General features: G+C 40.0%; 1 protein-coding gene across 5 annotated transcripts in view; it reads left to right on the forward strand.

The window, feature by feature from the left end:
* Ndg (Nidogen) overlaps window positions 1-15,819 on the forward strand; it is a 46,897-nt gene that overhangs the window by 19,509 nt on the left and 11,569 nt on the right. Inside the window, exons 2-14 of one of the 5 annotated variants that reach the window (XM_076443627.1) lie at window positions 48-326; window positions 1,075-1,280; window positions 1,368-1,459; window positions 2,443-2,589; window positions 3,528-3,761; window positions 5,333-5,858; window positions 6,980-7,146; window positions 7,295-7,423; window positions 7,514-7,612; window positions 8,301-8,468; window positions 11,072-11,209; window positions 12,384-12,509; window positions 14,065-14,187. In XM_076443627.1, the coding sequence (XP_076299742.1) occupies window positions 48-326; window positions 1,075-1,280; window positions 1,368-1,459; window positions 2,443-2,589; window positions 3,528-3,761; window positions 5,333-5,858; window positions 6,980-7,146; window positions 7,295-7,423; window positions 7,514-7,612; window positions 8,301-8,468; window positions 11,072-11,209; window positions 12,384-12,509; window positions 14,065-14,187 (2,434 nt within the window). The remainder of the gene's footprint in view (window positions 1-47; window positions 327-1,074; window positions 1,281-1,367; window positions 1,460-2,442; window positions 2,590-3,527; window positions 3,762-5,332; window positions 5,859-6,979; window positions 7,147-7,294; window positions 7,424-7,513; window positions 7,613-8,300; window positions 8,469-11,071; window positions 11,210-12,383; window positions 12,510-14,064; window positions 14,188-15,819) is intronic. The other 4 variants (XM_076443633.1, XM_076443640.1, XM_076443651.1 and 1 more) reach the window with 4 other exon arrangements.

Raw genomic sequence — 15,819 nt, forward strand, 5'->3', positions numbered from 1 at the left:
CGCGATGAGAAGGAACAGGTTAAAAGGGTTATCTAACCTCGTTCCAGGTGAACGGGAATGGCGTTCTCTCTTTCGCTAGAGCAATGCAGAGGTTCTTCAACATCCCGTTCCCGCTGGACGATCCGGTTATCGCGCCGCTCTACACCCACGTCGACACCAGAGGCTCCGGAAGGGTCTATTACGGTGAAACAGATTCACCGGAAGTTCTCACCAGAGCCGGAGGAATGGTGCGAAACGCTTTCAAGGACGCAGCTGACTTTGTACCCACACACGTGTTCCTGGCCACCTGGCTGGATGTCGGATACTTCAATGAGAGAAGCGACAAAGTAAGCGAGACCTTCGAAATCATCGATTTATTACCCTACAGTCCTTGTCAGTCCTCTGGTACTCTTTACGAGTTGTCACTATTCCTAATGATTTTTTACCATTTCCTCGATTTAACATGGCTTCATTTTTCCATGTGTCTCATTTTACCACACATTTTCATTTTCAAACGAGGAATTCAAAATTCCAGTTGTTTGTGTTTTACCATTTCGTCGATTTAACATGGCTTTATTTTTCCATGTGTCTCGTTTTACCACACATTTTCATTTTCAAACGAGGAATTCAAAATTCCAGTTGTTTGTGTTTTACCATATTGATTTTTTATCATTTAGTCGATTTAACATAACTTAATTTTTCTTGTGTCTCGTTTCACCACATTGTTTTATTTGCAAAGAAAAAAAATTAATTGTTAACCAGGTCGTGAATGTGACAAATTTATTTTCATTTTATATTTTCCACTTTTTAAATGGAAATTTACAAACTGAATTTTATATTTCTTTGGTATATTTTGATTTTTCATCACTATGTTAGTTTTAACAACTAAGTTTGAGACACAATAATTATGAACAGAATTCGTGAAACTTTTATTTTCCGATCACTTATGAAGATGATGATTCTCGAATAAAAATGTAGAAACTTATATTGGATGTGTAAGCAATCTTTGTTCGATCAAACTTTGACGAAGAGCCACTCAAACGGTTAATCTTTGCGACACCGGATGAATACTTGACGTTCTACGGATATTTCTAGGTGAACACTTACCAAGTAGCTATCTCGTCGAACGGGACGCATTCCTACGTCGAGCTACTGTACCCGGATAATGGTATTCAGTGGATCCAAGGTGAATCGCACCCCAGCGGTCTGCCAGACGCGAAGGCGCAGGCAGGATTTATGAGCGAAGGAAGAATCTACACCTTGAAGGGTTCCGGAACGGATCAGATTCAGAATGTCGACAAGTGAGTCAGGAGGAGACTGGTTAACGAGCGATTCACTTCGAGTGATTCACTGCACGGTGACATTCTAAATCCTATTGTTTCTCGCAGGTGGTCGAACGTGAACAGACCGGGTCAGTGGATGTTCCAGGTTGGTCCGTCGTTGAACGATGACGATGTCAAAGTACCGGATAACATTAAGGGTGAGTTTCCGTTCGTAAGATGAAATGAGGTAGAGCCTCTCTGGAATCCCGTGGGTTTTGCTCAAATGAGTTCATGAGTATTAGAACCAGTGGATAATGGAACCTGGTTTGCTACAGTAGCTATTATCACTGCACATAAATGTTAATGTCCTTTGCCAACGTTAATTTCTTAAATTAAATGATACTACAGTAAAGTCGCGTTCACTGTCCAACGGCCTGTGTTCTGCACGGACAGTGACCGCATACCGACATTATTTTCTTTTTATGACTGCGTCTGCCGCGCCGACCGCGCCGAGAGTTCAAAAGAAAGCCGAACGTAGAGAAGGACAGCATGACAGTGGAGTGGGTAGGCACTGGACAATGATCGCGGACAGTAAACGCGACTTGACTGTATTCTTAAAGAGTATAGATCAGAGTCCAGACCATACATCAGAGCCTTTTTCTATAATTATCGTTACAGCTACCGAGCCCTAAATGACACTAGCGTATATTCCTTTACAATAACAATAAGATTGAATTTATTCAGATTTCATAGGATTGTTATGATAGCCTATACATAAATAAAGGAGTATAATAAACAATTTCACAAGAAAATATTTCTATAACTTCATGAATTGGAGTTTGCAACTCCAAGGGCCAGAAATGTTCTAAAAGGGTTTATAAATATCTCAGTGAGTATATTTCTCCTTTCCAACGCTACGAATCAACTGTTCATCCAATAAAACAGCACCCCACGGTACATTTCTACTTCCGAGAATTTGAGACGTGTATGTTGAAGTTTCATTAGTGCGTAGAGGGTTAATTTGATACTGTGTACGTACATTATCCTCATAACAGTCCAAGTTACGCGGTAATTAAGGGAGGAAGCGACAAAGGTGTCCCGCCGGTTTCCAAGATTTCCTTCCAGCCGAAATCTCGTTGAATTTGAGGATCGCTTAGAGCCAGTACCACTGTTTTACATGTGAACGTCTCGAATTACACAGACATCAGCGCAACGAACCAGGCAGCCAGCTGCAGAACCGGGGCAACGACTTGCCACAGCAAAGCGACATGCGTGGACTACGAGGTCGGCTTCTGCTGCCATTGCAAGCAAGGATTCTTCGGCAACGGAAAATCCTGCCAGCCGAACGGTGAGTATCGCGGCTACTGTGAGACTTGAGGAGTACGGTACTGCTCGCTTGAATTTTCTGAACCTGTTACACTGAACTTTGAACGACCCTGCCACTTGGTGCTTCAGGAGATCAACGGAGCCCTAGGGAACTTGTAAGAATTTCACTTCCGGATCCGAAATTTTGCAAATTTAAGTGAGCACTGCAGTACCCTAATTATCTGCGAGCTTACGTCCCTTTGATCTGGCCCCGGGGACGGAAAAATCCGCTTTCGAGCGAGTCTCCCCCGTGAGTCGCAATTTAAACCAGCCTCTCCTTTGGAGACGCGTCACCTCGTGATATAAACGACGTCCAATAACGGCCGGTTCTCCAGAACAGTCTCCCTCTGATCTATTCAGGGATTACGAGCCCCACTGCCCCTTCGATGACCCCGTAAAACACGAAATTCGCGAGACGGAACCCTTTGAACGCGGCCCCTTTCTCTAGCGAGTTTTTAATGAACTCCGATGCAAAATTAACTCGAGAGAACACTCTCCTCCGAGAGAAATCGAGCATCTGTATATTTTTCGAAAAACTGGGACAATCTTTCTCTTAGTTGTTTAATTTTATTTTATACAATTTCGAACCCACTTCATTCAAAAAGTCAATTCTCTAATTGGACTTAATATGAATAGTTAATAACTTCAATTGAATATCAAAAAGTTGGAACTTAGACGGTGTGAATATAACTTTGGGTGAATATTGGCCCTATACCAATGACCTGTTGCTACAGATTTTATTATAGTTCGGTCGACAAAATGGTTTTCTCTAATTTGACATTATTTTTCAAAATATAAATGAAAGCATTAGCTCGTTTGTAAAATGTTTTGTACTTCAATGGTAGAACAATTTGGGGGTTTGTTTAAATACCTCTTGAAGTGACCACAACAGGGAGTCAAAGAGGTGGCAAATGTTTGCAGATGTCCCACTTCGTGTAATTGGCCGCATCTCTGGCATGATCAACAACGTTGAATTCCCAGCGAGAGATCTACAGTGTTATGTGCAAACAAAGGATGGAAGAACGTACACTGCTTTGTCCCGCGTGCCGGATGAGATCGGCCCCCACTTCCAACTGCTTGGTAATCTTGGTGGAGTGATCGGTTGGCTTTTCGCAAAACCTGTTGGCAAGACGAAAAATGGATACGAACTGACAGGTACGTAGCTCTCTTATGAACTAACAAGAAGAGGTCACAATGGTGGGATTGTCGATTTTAATGAAACGTGTTCTGGTGAATCTAGAGCAAAAATAAGCGGATCCGAGCGTTTTTGACTTTTGAAGTTTAGGATATCTAGAAAATATCTTGATATACCATATGTATTTCATTCCTTAATCATATATCAACTTTTCCGGGATTTATCTGATCTCAGTATTCTTGTTACGCAACAAAATTAATACATGACAGATCTATTTTTTCCAACGTGAACCAAGTTTGCTTTCCGAATGATATCAGAACAGCAAAGTGCATATGTAATTAATTAGCATTCATGAAATGTTCATACCGTCGATAATATTTATGTTTTAAATGTTTTTATGGAACATACCACCGATGTGGTCGGTGGCTACGCACTGTCCATTTCCTGAACAAAATATATAACTAGAGAGAGATAGTTGCATTATTAATAACCCCACCAATCAATAAATAAATAGCAAGATTAGAAAGAAAGAAAAAAGAAAACATTTTTAAAGAAAAGAGAAATACAGAAAAAAGGACTTGAAACTCCAAATAGAAATAAGGAATTGAAAGTGAAAAGATAATAAAAATAAAAATCCCATAAATGCACGTAACTTCTACCACCCTCGCTACCATAGCTGTTACGATATGATTAAGAAATAAAGTAGGGTAAAGTGCCCAAACATGGTATAGTCGCCTATTATGGCACTACCTTATATCTTGTAAAAGAGAAGTCGCACTGTAGTGAGAAAATTCTTAAACAATAGTTTACCATGTTTACTCAACAGTGTGCAATGCAATCGCGCCATTCTATAGATTTTAGTATCGATCCTTCGCTAGTTGTGTCTCCACTACGTGTTGAATATTTTTGTGGTTGGATTTTCGATAGTATATTTTTCGAGGGAGGTAAGTGATTTTGAAATATTTTAACATATCTGTAGTTTCAGTTTATTTATAGTAATGTTTTCCAACTGTTGGTTTGTGCTGAAATTCATTTTCTCTTTGTCAGTAGCTAGTATTATCAGTCCACGTGGAGTTCCTAATATGGCACTATGTATCAAGGGTTCCCTAATACGGGTATAGCTATTGATATTCTTGGTGTGGGTGCCGAAGGTGTCATATTAGGGACTCAAGGTGTACCATATTAAGGAACCCTTTCGCTGGAACCTGCAAATGACACACCACAAAAAAAGTTGTATTAATTTTTTAGCAAATTTGACCCCAGACTCTTATACGAAGGAAATGCATCTACAGCTGATAATTTTTTGGTCGAAAAAGAGCATTCTAAAATAATCATAAAATGACATCAACAAAAAGTGGTTCATATTTGGGCACTTCACCCTATATTAAGATATTTTCTGGATATCATCAAATTAAACGTTAATTATATTCATAAGCAATGAGCATTGTCAAAAACCCTCGAACATGGGTCTGTTTATTTTTGCTCTAGATTCGCCAGAAAAAGTTTCATTAAAATCGACGACCCCGCCAATGTGACCTCTCCTTGTAAGGTACACCAACTCATCGATAATTTACACGATCACGTATTCCAGGTGGACTTTTCAATCACACGGCGGTATTGACGTTCGCCCCGTCAGGGGACAAAGTGACGATCCGCAGCAATTACCTCGGCTTGGACGTGTTCGGGCAGCTGAAGATGGAGGCGGAGGTGACAGGTACGTTGCCGCAGCTGTCGAGGGACACCCGAGTCTCCTACGGTGACTACGATGAACTTTATACCAGAGCGCAACCTGGCGTAATCCGCGCTCAGAGCGAACGTATTTGCAAACTGAACGACGGCACCGGGGAACGGAACCAGAGCTTCACACTGGACCAGACGATCGTCTATCAGGAATGCCCGTACCTAACCGTTGAACCCGAGGACGACACCACGCGGCTCAAGTACTTTAGGGGCGTGACGACTTACGAAGCCACTGAAGGCATCATACGATTTGCTGTGAACACAAAAGTCGCGCCCTTAGAAGAGGAGGACCCCTGCATCAAAGGCAGGGACACCTGCCCAGATCACAGCAGCTGCATCGTCGTTGGTGACACTTACAAGTGTGACTGCAATTCTGGGTGAGCAGCTCCGCAAACTTCTGCGAGATTACAGTAGGTGCTCGCTCTTTGCACTCCCGATCGTATGTCACTCACTGATCCCATTCGTGAGTGAGCTTCGGTGGGACCTCTGATCGGAGGAATGCCAATTTTTAGCCAAAAATATCAATTTTAACGAAAGGAACTTTGGAAAATTTAGAAGAAAATGTCGATTAGAAATCCAGAAATGATAGGCATGGGTAGATAGGTAAGGATAGTCCGGGGCAGCTCTGGAGGATTTATAGTCAAGCGCAAGGTAGACGAGTGTAGGTCTGGGCTAGGTTAAAAAATTTGAAAAGATTAAGACATTTAAAATACAATAGGATCTCGAATAACTGGATCCCGATTATAAACAAATATGCGTTTAAGTATGATTATACAGGTTGTCCCAAAATTCCTTCAACAGCCGGAAATGGGAGGTTCCTGAGATCATTTGAAGCAACATTTTCCTTTGCAAAAATGTTATCCGCGGCTTTGTTTAGGAGTTATTAACGAGAAACCACGGACCAATCAGAGCGCGACCTAGAAGCGAGTTGGCACAGTCTGCCCGGCACGCCAACTGTCTATTGGCCGACGGTGCCAACTGGCGTCTAGGTCGCGCTCTGATTGGTCCGTGGTTTCTCGTTAATAACTCCTAAACAAAGCCGCGGATAACATTTTTGCAAAGGAAAATGTTGCTTCAAATGATCTCAGGAACCTCCCATTTCCGGCTGTTGAAGGAAATTTGGGACACCCTGTATTATAAAGGGAAATAAATTTTCGAAAATAAAAAATTTATTTTAGAACATAATGTACATACATTTTAATGATTTGCTCGGGACTCGATTATTCATCCGGCCTTAATTTATCCGGGCTGTTTGTCTCCTGATCAAGCCCGTTAATCGAGGTCCTACTGTACTCGAGATTTAGAAAATGTTGAAAACATCAATATGTTACGCCAACCTATTGAAATCATTATAAGAAGAAAAACATTTCCATTTTGCTTCTGTCTTCTGCAATGGACAGTTTTGTCTACTCGTGATCTTGAGGTAGTAAAAAATAGCAGACAATTGATCTACTCTAACTCGTCGGTGGTGTTATTAATCATGTAATTTGCTCTTTAGATTTCACTATCTGTACGAAGAGGACGGCAGCGCGATCTGCGTGGATGTGGACGAATGCACAGCCGGCAATCACATGTGCTCTCCGGATGCACAGTGCATCAATCAAGAAGGTAGCCACACCTGCGAGTGTCGAGCTGGCTTCACCGGAGATGGCCGAGTTTGCGAGAGTAAGTTCCCTTATCCTAGCAAAGAGGTTTACCATTCTATGATAATACTTTACCAACCACGAGCAAGAGACTGACTGAGAAAATCAATATCTGCGAGCTCTGTTTTACGCTTAGTCAGTAACTGGTGCATCTTCTGTTGGAAATTCAGGAATTCCTTCCTGCGAAGACGTTCGCTGCGAGACTTACAAAACCTGTGTGATGATCAACGATATGCCTTTTTGCGTTTGCATGCCAGGTTTCGAGGAGACGGAGCAAGGTTGCTACCCCATCCATCGAGGTAACATAAATTTCTTTCGTCGAAATCAAAACGAAATTATTTTCTGGAGAGATGTTCTATCAGTTACACGTTATCTTTGACTTCCGGTAGGTTCCTGCGAAGCTCAGAACAATTGCTCGTCAAATAGCGTATGCATCTCCAACGAGGAATCGCAGAAACACGCCTGCGTCTGTTTACCCGGTTTTGTCGGTAAGTTTCATCGTTATTCTGCTTTTTTACTGTTGAACACTATTAGCATGCTATGCAAAACGGTATTCTTCCTCTGCAATTTCGACTAAGGGATTCCAAGATGTTCTCGCAAAAAGATAATGAACGTTTTTCCTCGTATAAAACACGGCTCTCCGATTCGCCTCCGCGATTTTACGTGGAATAACTTCCGAATGAAATGAAAGTAACATTTCTGCTAATGGAGCTGTTTGAGTTGATGGAGATAATTAAACTTGCCGACGCTTCGTTTAACGTCGTTAGCAGCGCCGAAGCAGTAAATAATAAGTGTCATCTCGCAAGAAGAATGGTAGTTAAATGAATGTTAAAAACTAATACTTGTATGGTCTTCGTTTAACACTAAGGCTACCGAGCCTTAAAAGTAACTGGTACATGTTCCCTTATAAAAATGACAAGATTAATTTTATTTAGACTTTGTGCGGCTCCTATTGTAATACGTACACTATTAAAGATACAACTCATTATTATTATTTCACTGATTGTAAAATAGAAAATCTGGAACTGGTCATTTCGACCGGTGGTAGGATTAATGTTAAAATAACGTTTGAAGACGTAGCCGGCGACTCTTCGGCGAGACACCGTTCCGTCGATGGATGGCGGCACGGTTGTTTTTGGGATCGACATCCGTTCGAATGATTACAATTGTCCCCAGGTGATGGTTACACGTGCCAGCCGGAAACGGACACGACCACAACGGACGAACCGCCGCAACCGCATTGCTTGGAAGGTATGTGCTTGTGCCCGAGCGGTTGGGAGTACCGGAATTACGAATGCGTGCGCCAGGAAGAGGAGTCGAGGACGGTCTACTACCAGCGGGACTGTAAGTACCAAGAATAATATCGCCCGGTGCTCGATCCCTCGGTGAATTATCCAGCCCCGACCTTCATTTTCGGATCCGCATAATTCACCGAATATCGACACGGTGCGGCGCGCCGACAACGGCGATTTTTCCTCTGCCGCGGAAGCCTCGCTCCGAGGAATGCGCTCGGGAACTTCGCTTGCACGAGATTCTTAATCGTTTACGAGTTTGAAACGTTAGGGGGAGTATAAGCTTCTTAAAGTTCAATCCTTTGAGGACGAAGTTACGTGCCGGCATGAAAAAAGTTGACGGAAAGAAAGAACATGGACGCGGGAAAAGGGTCGACGAGACTCGCACGGCGAGCTGCTAACTTTCCCCGGGGAAAATCGGCACTGCCCCGTGGGAAAAGAAGAGAAATGTTTTTTCAATTCCTGCCTCGCGACTGATGCTACTTTCAGCGTAAACCCCAGCTCAAAATGATTTCCTCGGTTATTATTATTTTATTGTTAATCGCCTTTGAAACGGTTCCGCGGAGCCTGTACTTTTGCGGAAAACAGAATTCTTGGGGAAGATGCAAGTTTTTACTCGTTGCCGAGTTGTATTAACCGAAGTTTTTATAAATTCAGAAGCTTTCCGCATTCCAGCAAGTATAAAACACGGTTTCGTATTATTCGTATTATTTAATGTACATAGTTTTCTTTGACTTGTTCGTGAACACGTTAAAACGGAACGAAATTGAATGAAACTTTCACCAACGCACTTACTTATAGCTTTTCTTTATAATAATCACTTACAATTAGTTCTATTTATAATTACTTGCCTGTACTCAGAGTTGGACATTAATCGATTAATATTTTAATCATGATTGATTGATTAATATATAATTAATACGATTAAAAAAAGAAATCATCGAAAAATTGACGATTGATTTAATCGATTGATGAAATTAATCGTCAATCGTTGATTAAAAAACATAAAAGCACGTAAGCAGAGTTTGTATTATATATAGACCAAATGACAATACACCTAAATTCGATTTACATTTTTTTCAGTATTCATACAGTTTTGATTCAGTATTCCATTTCGAAATTTCAGCAGTTAGTCATTAATCAATTATCCGATTGACGATTAATAATCGTTAATCACAATTAACGATTAATAAGAATTTAATCGTTAACCGCAATTAACGATTAATAAGGATTTAATCGCAATTAACGGCTAAACTAGGAGATTAATTGTTAATTGCGATTAACGATTGAACGAGAAATTTACTCATCAATCGTTGATTAAATTTATGCCCAATTCTGCCTGTACTGTCATCATCAAGTTCTTCACTTTCCACACCCAAAGGGCAGACACGCGTAGATGTTCTTTCTCTGCGTCTTCGAAGGTTTTTCATTGAAACAATGCCGCAACACCTCATTAAATAATAAATTATAGAAAATTTTGGCTGTACTTCCGAAAGGCACCGGTGGCCGATCGAGATGGAACTTGGTGGGTATTATGTGAGATACTGAAGGACCTTTTTGGACAATTTTAGCTTCGGCAATTTATGCGTTTAGAAGATACAGGTTCTCAATTGTAAATGCGTCATAATAGGTTTTTGATGCTTTGTACGCTATATGCAGCTACAATAAGAATTTGCAAATATATATGCAAATTCTGGACGACATCTACAATGGGAATATTATGCGATCGGAATGAGTTTGGATTATGTTGTGGGAGGGGGCGGAGAGGCATACGCATACGTAAATTCAATGCAGTAGTAGCTGCAGTTTTTCGCACACAAATATTTCAAAAATTAAAAAATAACCGTAGTTAAAATTTTATATTTGGAGTCCTTTCACATTCTTCATGACATGCTCCAAATTTCATATCGATCGGCCAACGGTCACCGGTGCCTTTCGGAATAATATCCAAAATTTTCTACAAGTTTAAAATTGTTTAGCAAGACATGACAAATTGAAATGCAATTAACAAATTCCGACGCAAATGATTAATATTTGAATCAAGGAGATTAATTTATCACTTGGACTACCATAGGTAATCGCTATACTGCGGATTTTTACGCAAAATAAAAATTTTCTGCATCAGTTGCAAGAGACAAGGAGCGAGATTATCATTAAAAAAAGAATGGTAGTGCTCCTAAAAAGTTGAAAATGCTGTCTTGAAATAGTGTCTTGATATGTTGCAAAACTTTTTTGTTTTTAATCACTTTTTCATGAACCTTCTACCTACATGGTCGTGTCAGTTTTCTTACGAAAATGAGACATTGTATATTTTATATTGTCTATATTCTAGATATTGTATATTTTATATTGTCTATATTCTAGACATTCTATATTCTATAATGTCTATATTTTTCGATCCATCCACTTATTTTTGTCTTAAATGCACAAAACCCGCAGTCTAGCGATCAGGTAGTATACATACAACAAGCGAATGTGAATGTTTTGGGAGAAACCTCAAAGGATCGACAATGAATGGATAAAAGACATGCATGGATGCTAATCGCACGTAAAATACGATTGGGGTTCGTCGTGATTGCACGAGCTAATTACCATAGCAGTGTCGAGAAACCCGCTAACCGGCAGCGACGAACGGTTTTGCATCGTGCGTTCTAGTATCGGCACGGCCACTCCCGGAATGCTTCGAAGACTACTGCATATGTCCCTGGGGATACGATTACAACCGCACGGAGGAGATTTGCGTGGCCAGACCAGGATACAACCATGAAACGATGGGTCCATCAGGAGTACACTGTACGACGGTTTCGCTTTGCTTACGCTAATTTGGCCAATTAACAATCTTCGGCACGTGCTCTACACTTCATGCACACTTTCGTTAACCTTTTCTACGTTCTATTTCGTTCTATCACCTTGACGATCGAATCTTCTTCGCACCGTTGCGACAAAAGTGACACAAGTCGAAAAACTTCGTCTTTCAGAAACAGCGAGAAACTGTTTCTAACATAATAGAATATTGCACATTTAAGCATACACTAATTGGAACATGAAAAACCACATAAATGCCACCTGGCAGATAGACAATGATGTTAAGTTAATACGCTTTTGATGATTTATGAAATAATATTTAAAGAATTGTGTCACTGTTGCCGCAAGGGTGCGATTTGTCAGACGTTTCGATTGACCCTTCATGAAAAATGCCATTGACATTTCTACGAAAGTTTGGAACTTTCGAACATCCTCTAAAACTACGTCTACACTGAAGCAGTATACAGCAACTTTTAGTCACTTTCCTCTTTTCTCACCGAATGAAAAAAGACAGTGGAAAATTGATTAATTCCACGAATTGTACTGTTCTAATTTTCAAAAAATTAGTATTCCTCAATGTTGTTTTACTAGGTATATACAATATAGCAACATTATGTAAGGAAAGCTCTATATTATCAGAAGAAATGTCAACAAAAGATGGATCCTTTTAAAGAAGAAAGTTCAAAGAACTTAAAACAACAGTCGAAACGTCAGAAAAAGCTGTAGCATGTCTTTCGAGGCGTAATTGTGAGAATTCGATCGTTTTAGGTTCCGGGGAAAACTCATGTGGACCTATGATCCTTTATCAATCAAACTTTATGATCCGAATCAGGTCAATTTCTATCTAGACACGCAAAAATTACCTTTGTCTTGTTCACTAGATTCGATTCTATATTCCCAATGTTCACACGGTACAAAAGATTTGAAGAATTTTTGAAACGAAAACCGTGTTTGAAAGTATATGGGACTCTTCAGTGGGAGCATGGTTGTTAGATTATTTTTGTAAAACAGTGCGGAATGTACGATTGCGGATGTTGCTGTGATAGGAAAGCCACATGAATTTTCTCCGATGATGGATGCAACTGATCCGCAAAATGGCTTCATAAATTTCGTACGTGAGGCAGCCCAGCGAATTATCATAATTGCGCACGCTTATGTCCAGTACCGTGCAACGTGGTGAACAGGTGTCATCCCTACGCGCAGTGTGTGTACGTAACGACGACCGGTGACTACGAGTGCCGCTGCAATCCCGACTTCGAGGGGGATGGTATAGAGTGCACGAAAATAGGTACGATTCCAAAGTATTGCATCTTTTAACGATTACAGTAACCGTTCACCGATAGACTGTTCTCACCGACGAAAATTTATCAGGACCAAGTTCGACCAACATCGGCAGTGGTCGTTGAAAATGTTATTTTCAGCATTTCGAATAAAATTGTTTAACACGGTCGCTACCAGTGGTCACGTATATGCGACGATTATGATTTTGTATTTGATATGTAAAGAAAATCAAATTGATCGTAGATGTAACGTGATTTAAAATTATAATAGGGAGAATGATATTTAAGAAACTTAGTATTTCAGACACGTTATAATAGTTGTAATCACAATAATTGTTATAGCACCAAACGTTTGTAGCGAACGTGTTAGCAGTGAGCATTTGTTATAATGCGATGCGTATTTTCAGTAAGACTATGCATTCTTTTGTGACTTACTTGAGAGTACAATAAAATAGATTCCGGCTGTATAGCTTCATTTCAACATAATCGTCAGTTTGTCGATACAGTCAATCCTCTATAAACGCATAAAAGCTGTACCAGATAAACGCAACAAAAATATCCCGTCCACTGTAATAATCTGATCTCGACTCGGGTATATTGGTGTGAACCACTACTAACGCGACACGGAGAGTCGCAGTCATCGACACAGTTCAAACGCCCGTGCGTCATCACGATGTAACACCAATATTTAATCTTTTTTGTTATTACTTATTTTTTTATGGAACTTTCTCCAATATATTTGTGGCATTTTTCTGATTAAAATAATACCAAAGCGATATAATTTCAACTGTATTTAGTGGCCTAATTGACGATGAACGTTCCGGGCGCAAGGAAGGATAGCGTATAGAAAAGGAAGAGACGCGGACAGTTGCCGTCGCCGGCACAGTTAAATGACCCACGCGTGGACTCTCTTTACACGCGCTGTTCTTCTCTATGTTCGGCTCGGCCTTTGAAGCTCAAAAAACTAGCTACCCGTCCCAGATAAACGCATACGGATCTCCCCGAGGCTTATGCGTTTATAGTGACAATACTGTATCAGCATTTGTGTTTTATTAGACGACGTTCTAGTGAACACCGAATCCAGATCATAGACTTGTGATCGAGGTTTGTCCCTTGACTGAAGAAAATTGAGTTAAAAAATGTAAAATTATTAAAACAGCATTAATTGATCAATTTTTGAAAACGTCGTTCACTCATCTTTCCACATGATGAAATCACAATATTCTGTGAGCCAAACAAAAATTTCTTTCATTCTTTAATAATTTTTGGAAATCGACAATAATTAAAATGATAACCAAAAACTTTCGTTCAAAGTTTCTACTATTTTAAATCTCACCCACAAAATGTATAATTCTGTATAATAACAAACTGACGAGAATGAGGAAGATGGATGAGAATCGAGGGAAGAGTGACTGTTGTCGATTCATCGGGACGTCGGTCGAACTGATTCCGGTGAATTTTAATCGGTGAAATCTGCGTCGATAGTTTCCCGACGTGATCACGCGCGGAAATCGTACTCGTTGATGACGAGCGAACTGAAATGGAATTGTTATTCTGGCTCAGAAGTGTCCTGTATGGATGTGGACATCTGCGACCCGAATGCGTCCTGCCAGTACGAGGAGCCGTTGGACAAATGCGTTTGCAATCCAGGATTTGACGGGGACGGAACGACTTGCAGTCCTATCGGTCGTCATATTAAATATTTTTCACATTCCCCTTTGTCACCGTTTGGTGCACGATCATCTGACACCAATTTTACTTGCTTGTCTTGCACGCTGGAAACAATAAACGTTGCTCCTGCAGTTGCACGATTGCATGTTTGGCTAGACAACACTAGTTAGTCAATTATAAAACATAATTGCAAAGATGCAAAAACACATTTCTTTGTTAAGCAGTCCCACTTGATTTTTCTCAACCCTAGCTTCTCTCTCTCTCTCTCTCTCTCAAATTTTACAGAGACGTTTCTAAACATGCTGCAGATATCGATTTTTTATTTAAGAGAAGAAAATTTTTATAATTTTTCCTGAAACCTCATTTCAATTAAACTGGGCACGTTTTTGCTTCGAGAAGAAATTTTTCTCACGAATGTCGCGTTGACGATATCAGTTCCATGTATGTCGTTCTTAACGTTACAAGCAAATAATTTAATTATTGAGATAGCAAAAGACCAGTATACTTTTTATTTTCTCTTAGAGCTGAAGACTTTGATATAGATTCAGCTTCCTGACAAAGATATTTGCAATATTTAAAAACATCCTCGCATTCGAAGCTAAAATATGGGCATGAAAATTCTTCCTGGACATTTTTGCGAGCCCAGTCAATGTGAAATTAGTCGAAAGACAATTAGAGAATTACAAGGACGAGTCCTTTCTAGATTCTGAACACTCCTATGTATTGTAATGCGAATGTATTCCTATAATAAGGACATATACTTCTTTCCCTGTTGCACCCAGAGACATTATTTCTCTCTTTTCTGCTTAACCTGCTTGACACACACGTTCTTGACACGAACGAGCATGCCTGATTGGAAGAGATCTCACATCTTATAAACTAGTTCGAATCCAGTTTTGCAAACACAAAACAGAGTGACAAAGTCATAGAAGATTTTTGCCATCAGGAATCCGTTGCAATATTTTATCTCGACACTATCATAATATTCAATCTCAACTCGATGTTATAATTTACTCTATAATTAATTTGTGAACCAGTGAAAACGAGATATCTTTTTTCCTAAATAATTCGCAATGCTCTGTAGTATACATAGTAGAGTACCGCGAGTAAAATCGTGTTGTAATTTGTCAGTTGTATGTACGACGAAAAAAGCTTGGCACGTTAAAAGGTTATTAGAAGAATCGCTGGTACACGGGATATGAGATTTCCACGACAGCGATTTTCCAATTCCTATGACTGATTGCTCTATTGGTACAAGTTGAGTACGTACGCTGTACTAAAAATTGCACAGAATTGTTGCCAAAAGTTGACACGTTCGCTATCGGCACGCACTATTGGTCAAAAGTTCGTTGACGGCGAATTCCAATCTCCGTGTATCGGATTTGCAAGAAACCATTCATTTTAGCTATCCAATAGTGCTATACCCACTTAATAAAAGTAGAGTCGCTATTTAATACCAATTTCTTAGTTCAAGGTCACAGCAAGGACATAGTAAGGTGATCTTGACTTTACATTGAAATAAAATTTCTTTCTGTTGGAAACCTTTTTTTTTGTCAGACTGTAGAAAGTGCCTCAAAAATCTAAATTGTAGACGACTCTGTACATGTATCGAGACATTGCTGTATGAAGTTGCAGTGGTAGCGAACG

Source organism: Lasioglossum baleicum, chromosome 2 (genome assembly GCF_051020765.1).
Source record: "Lasioglossum baleicum chromosome 2, iyLasBale1, whole genome shotgun sequence".
In the NCBI taxonomy this organism is placed as follows: domain Eukaryota; kingdom Metazoa; phylum Arthropoda; class Insecta; order Hymenoptera; family Halictidae; genus Lasioglossum; species Lasioglossum baleicum.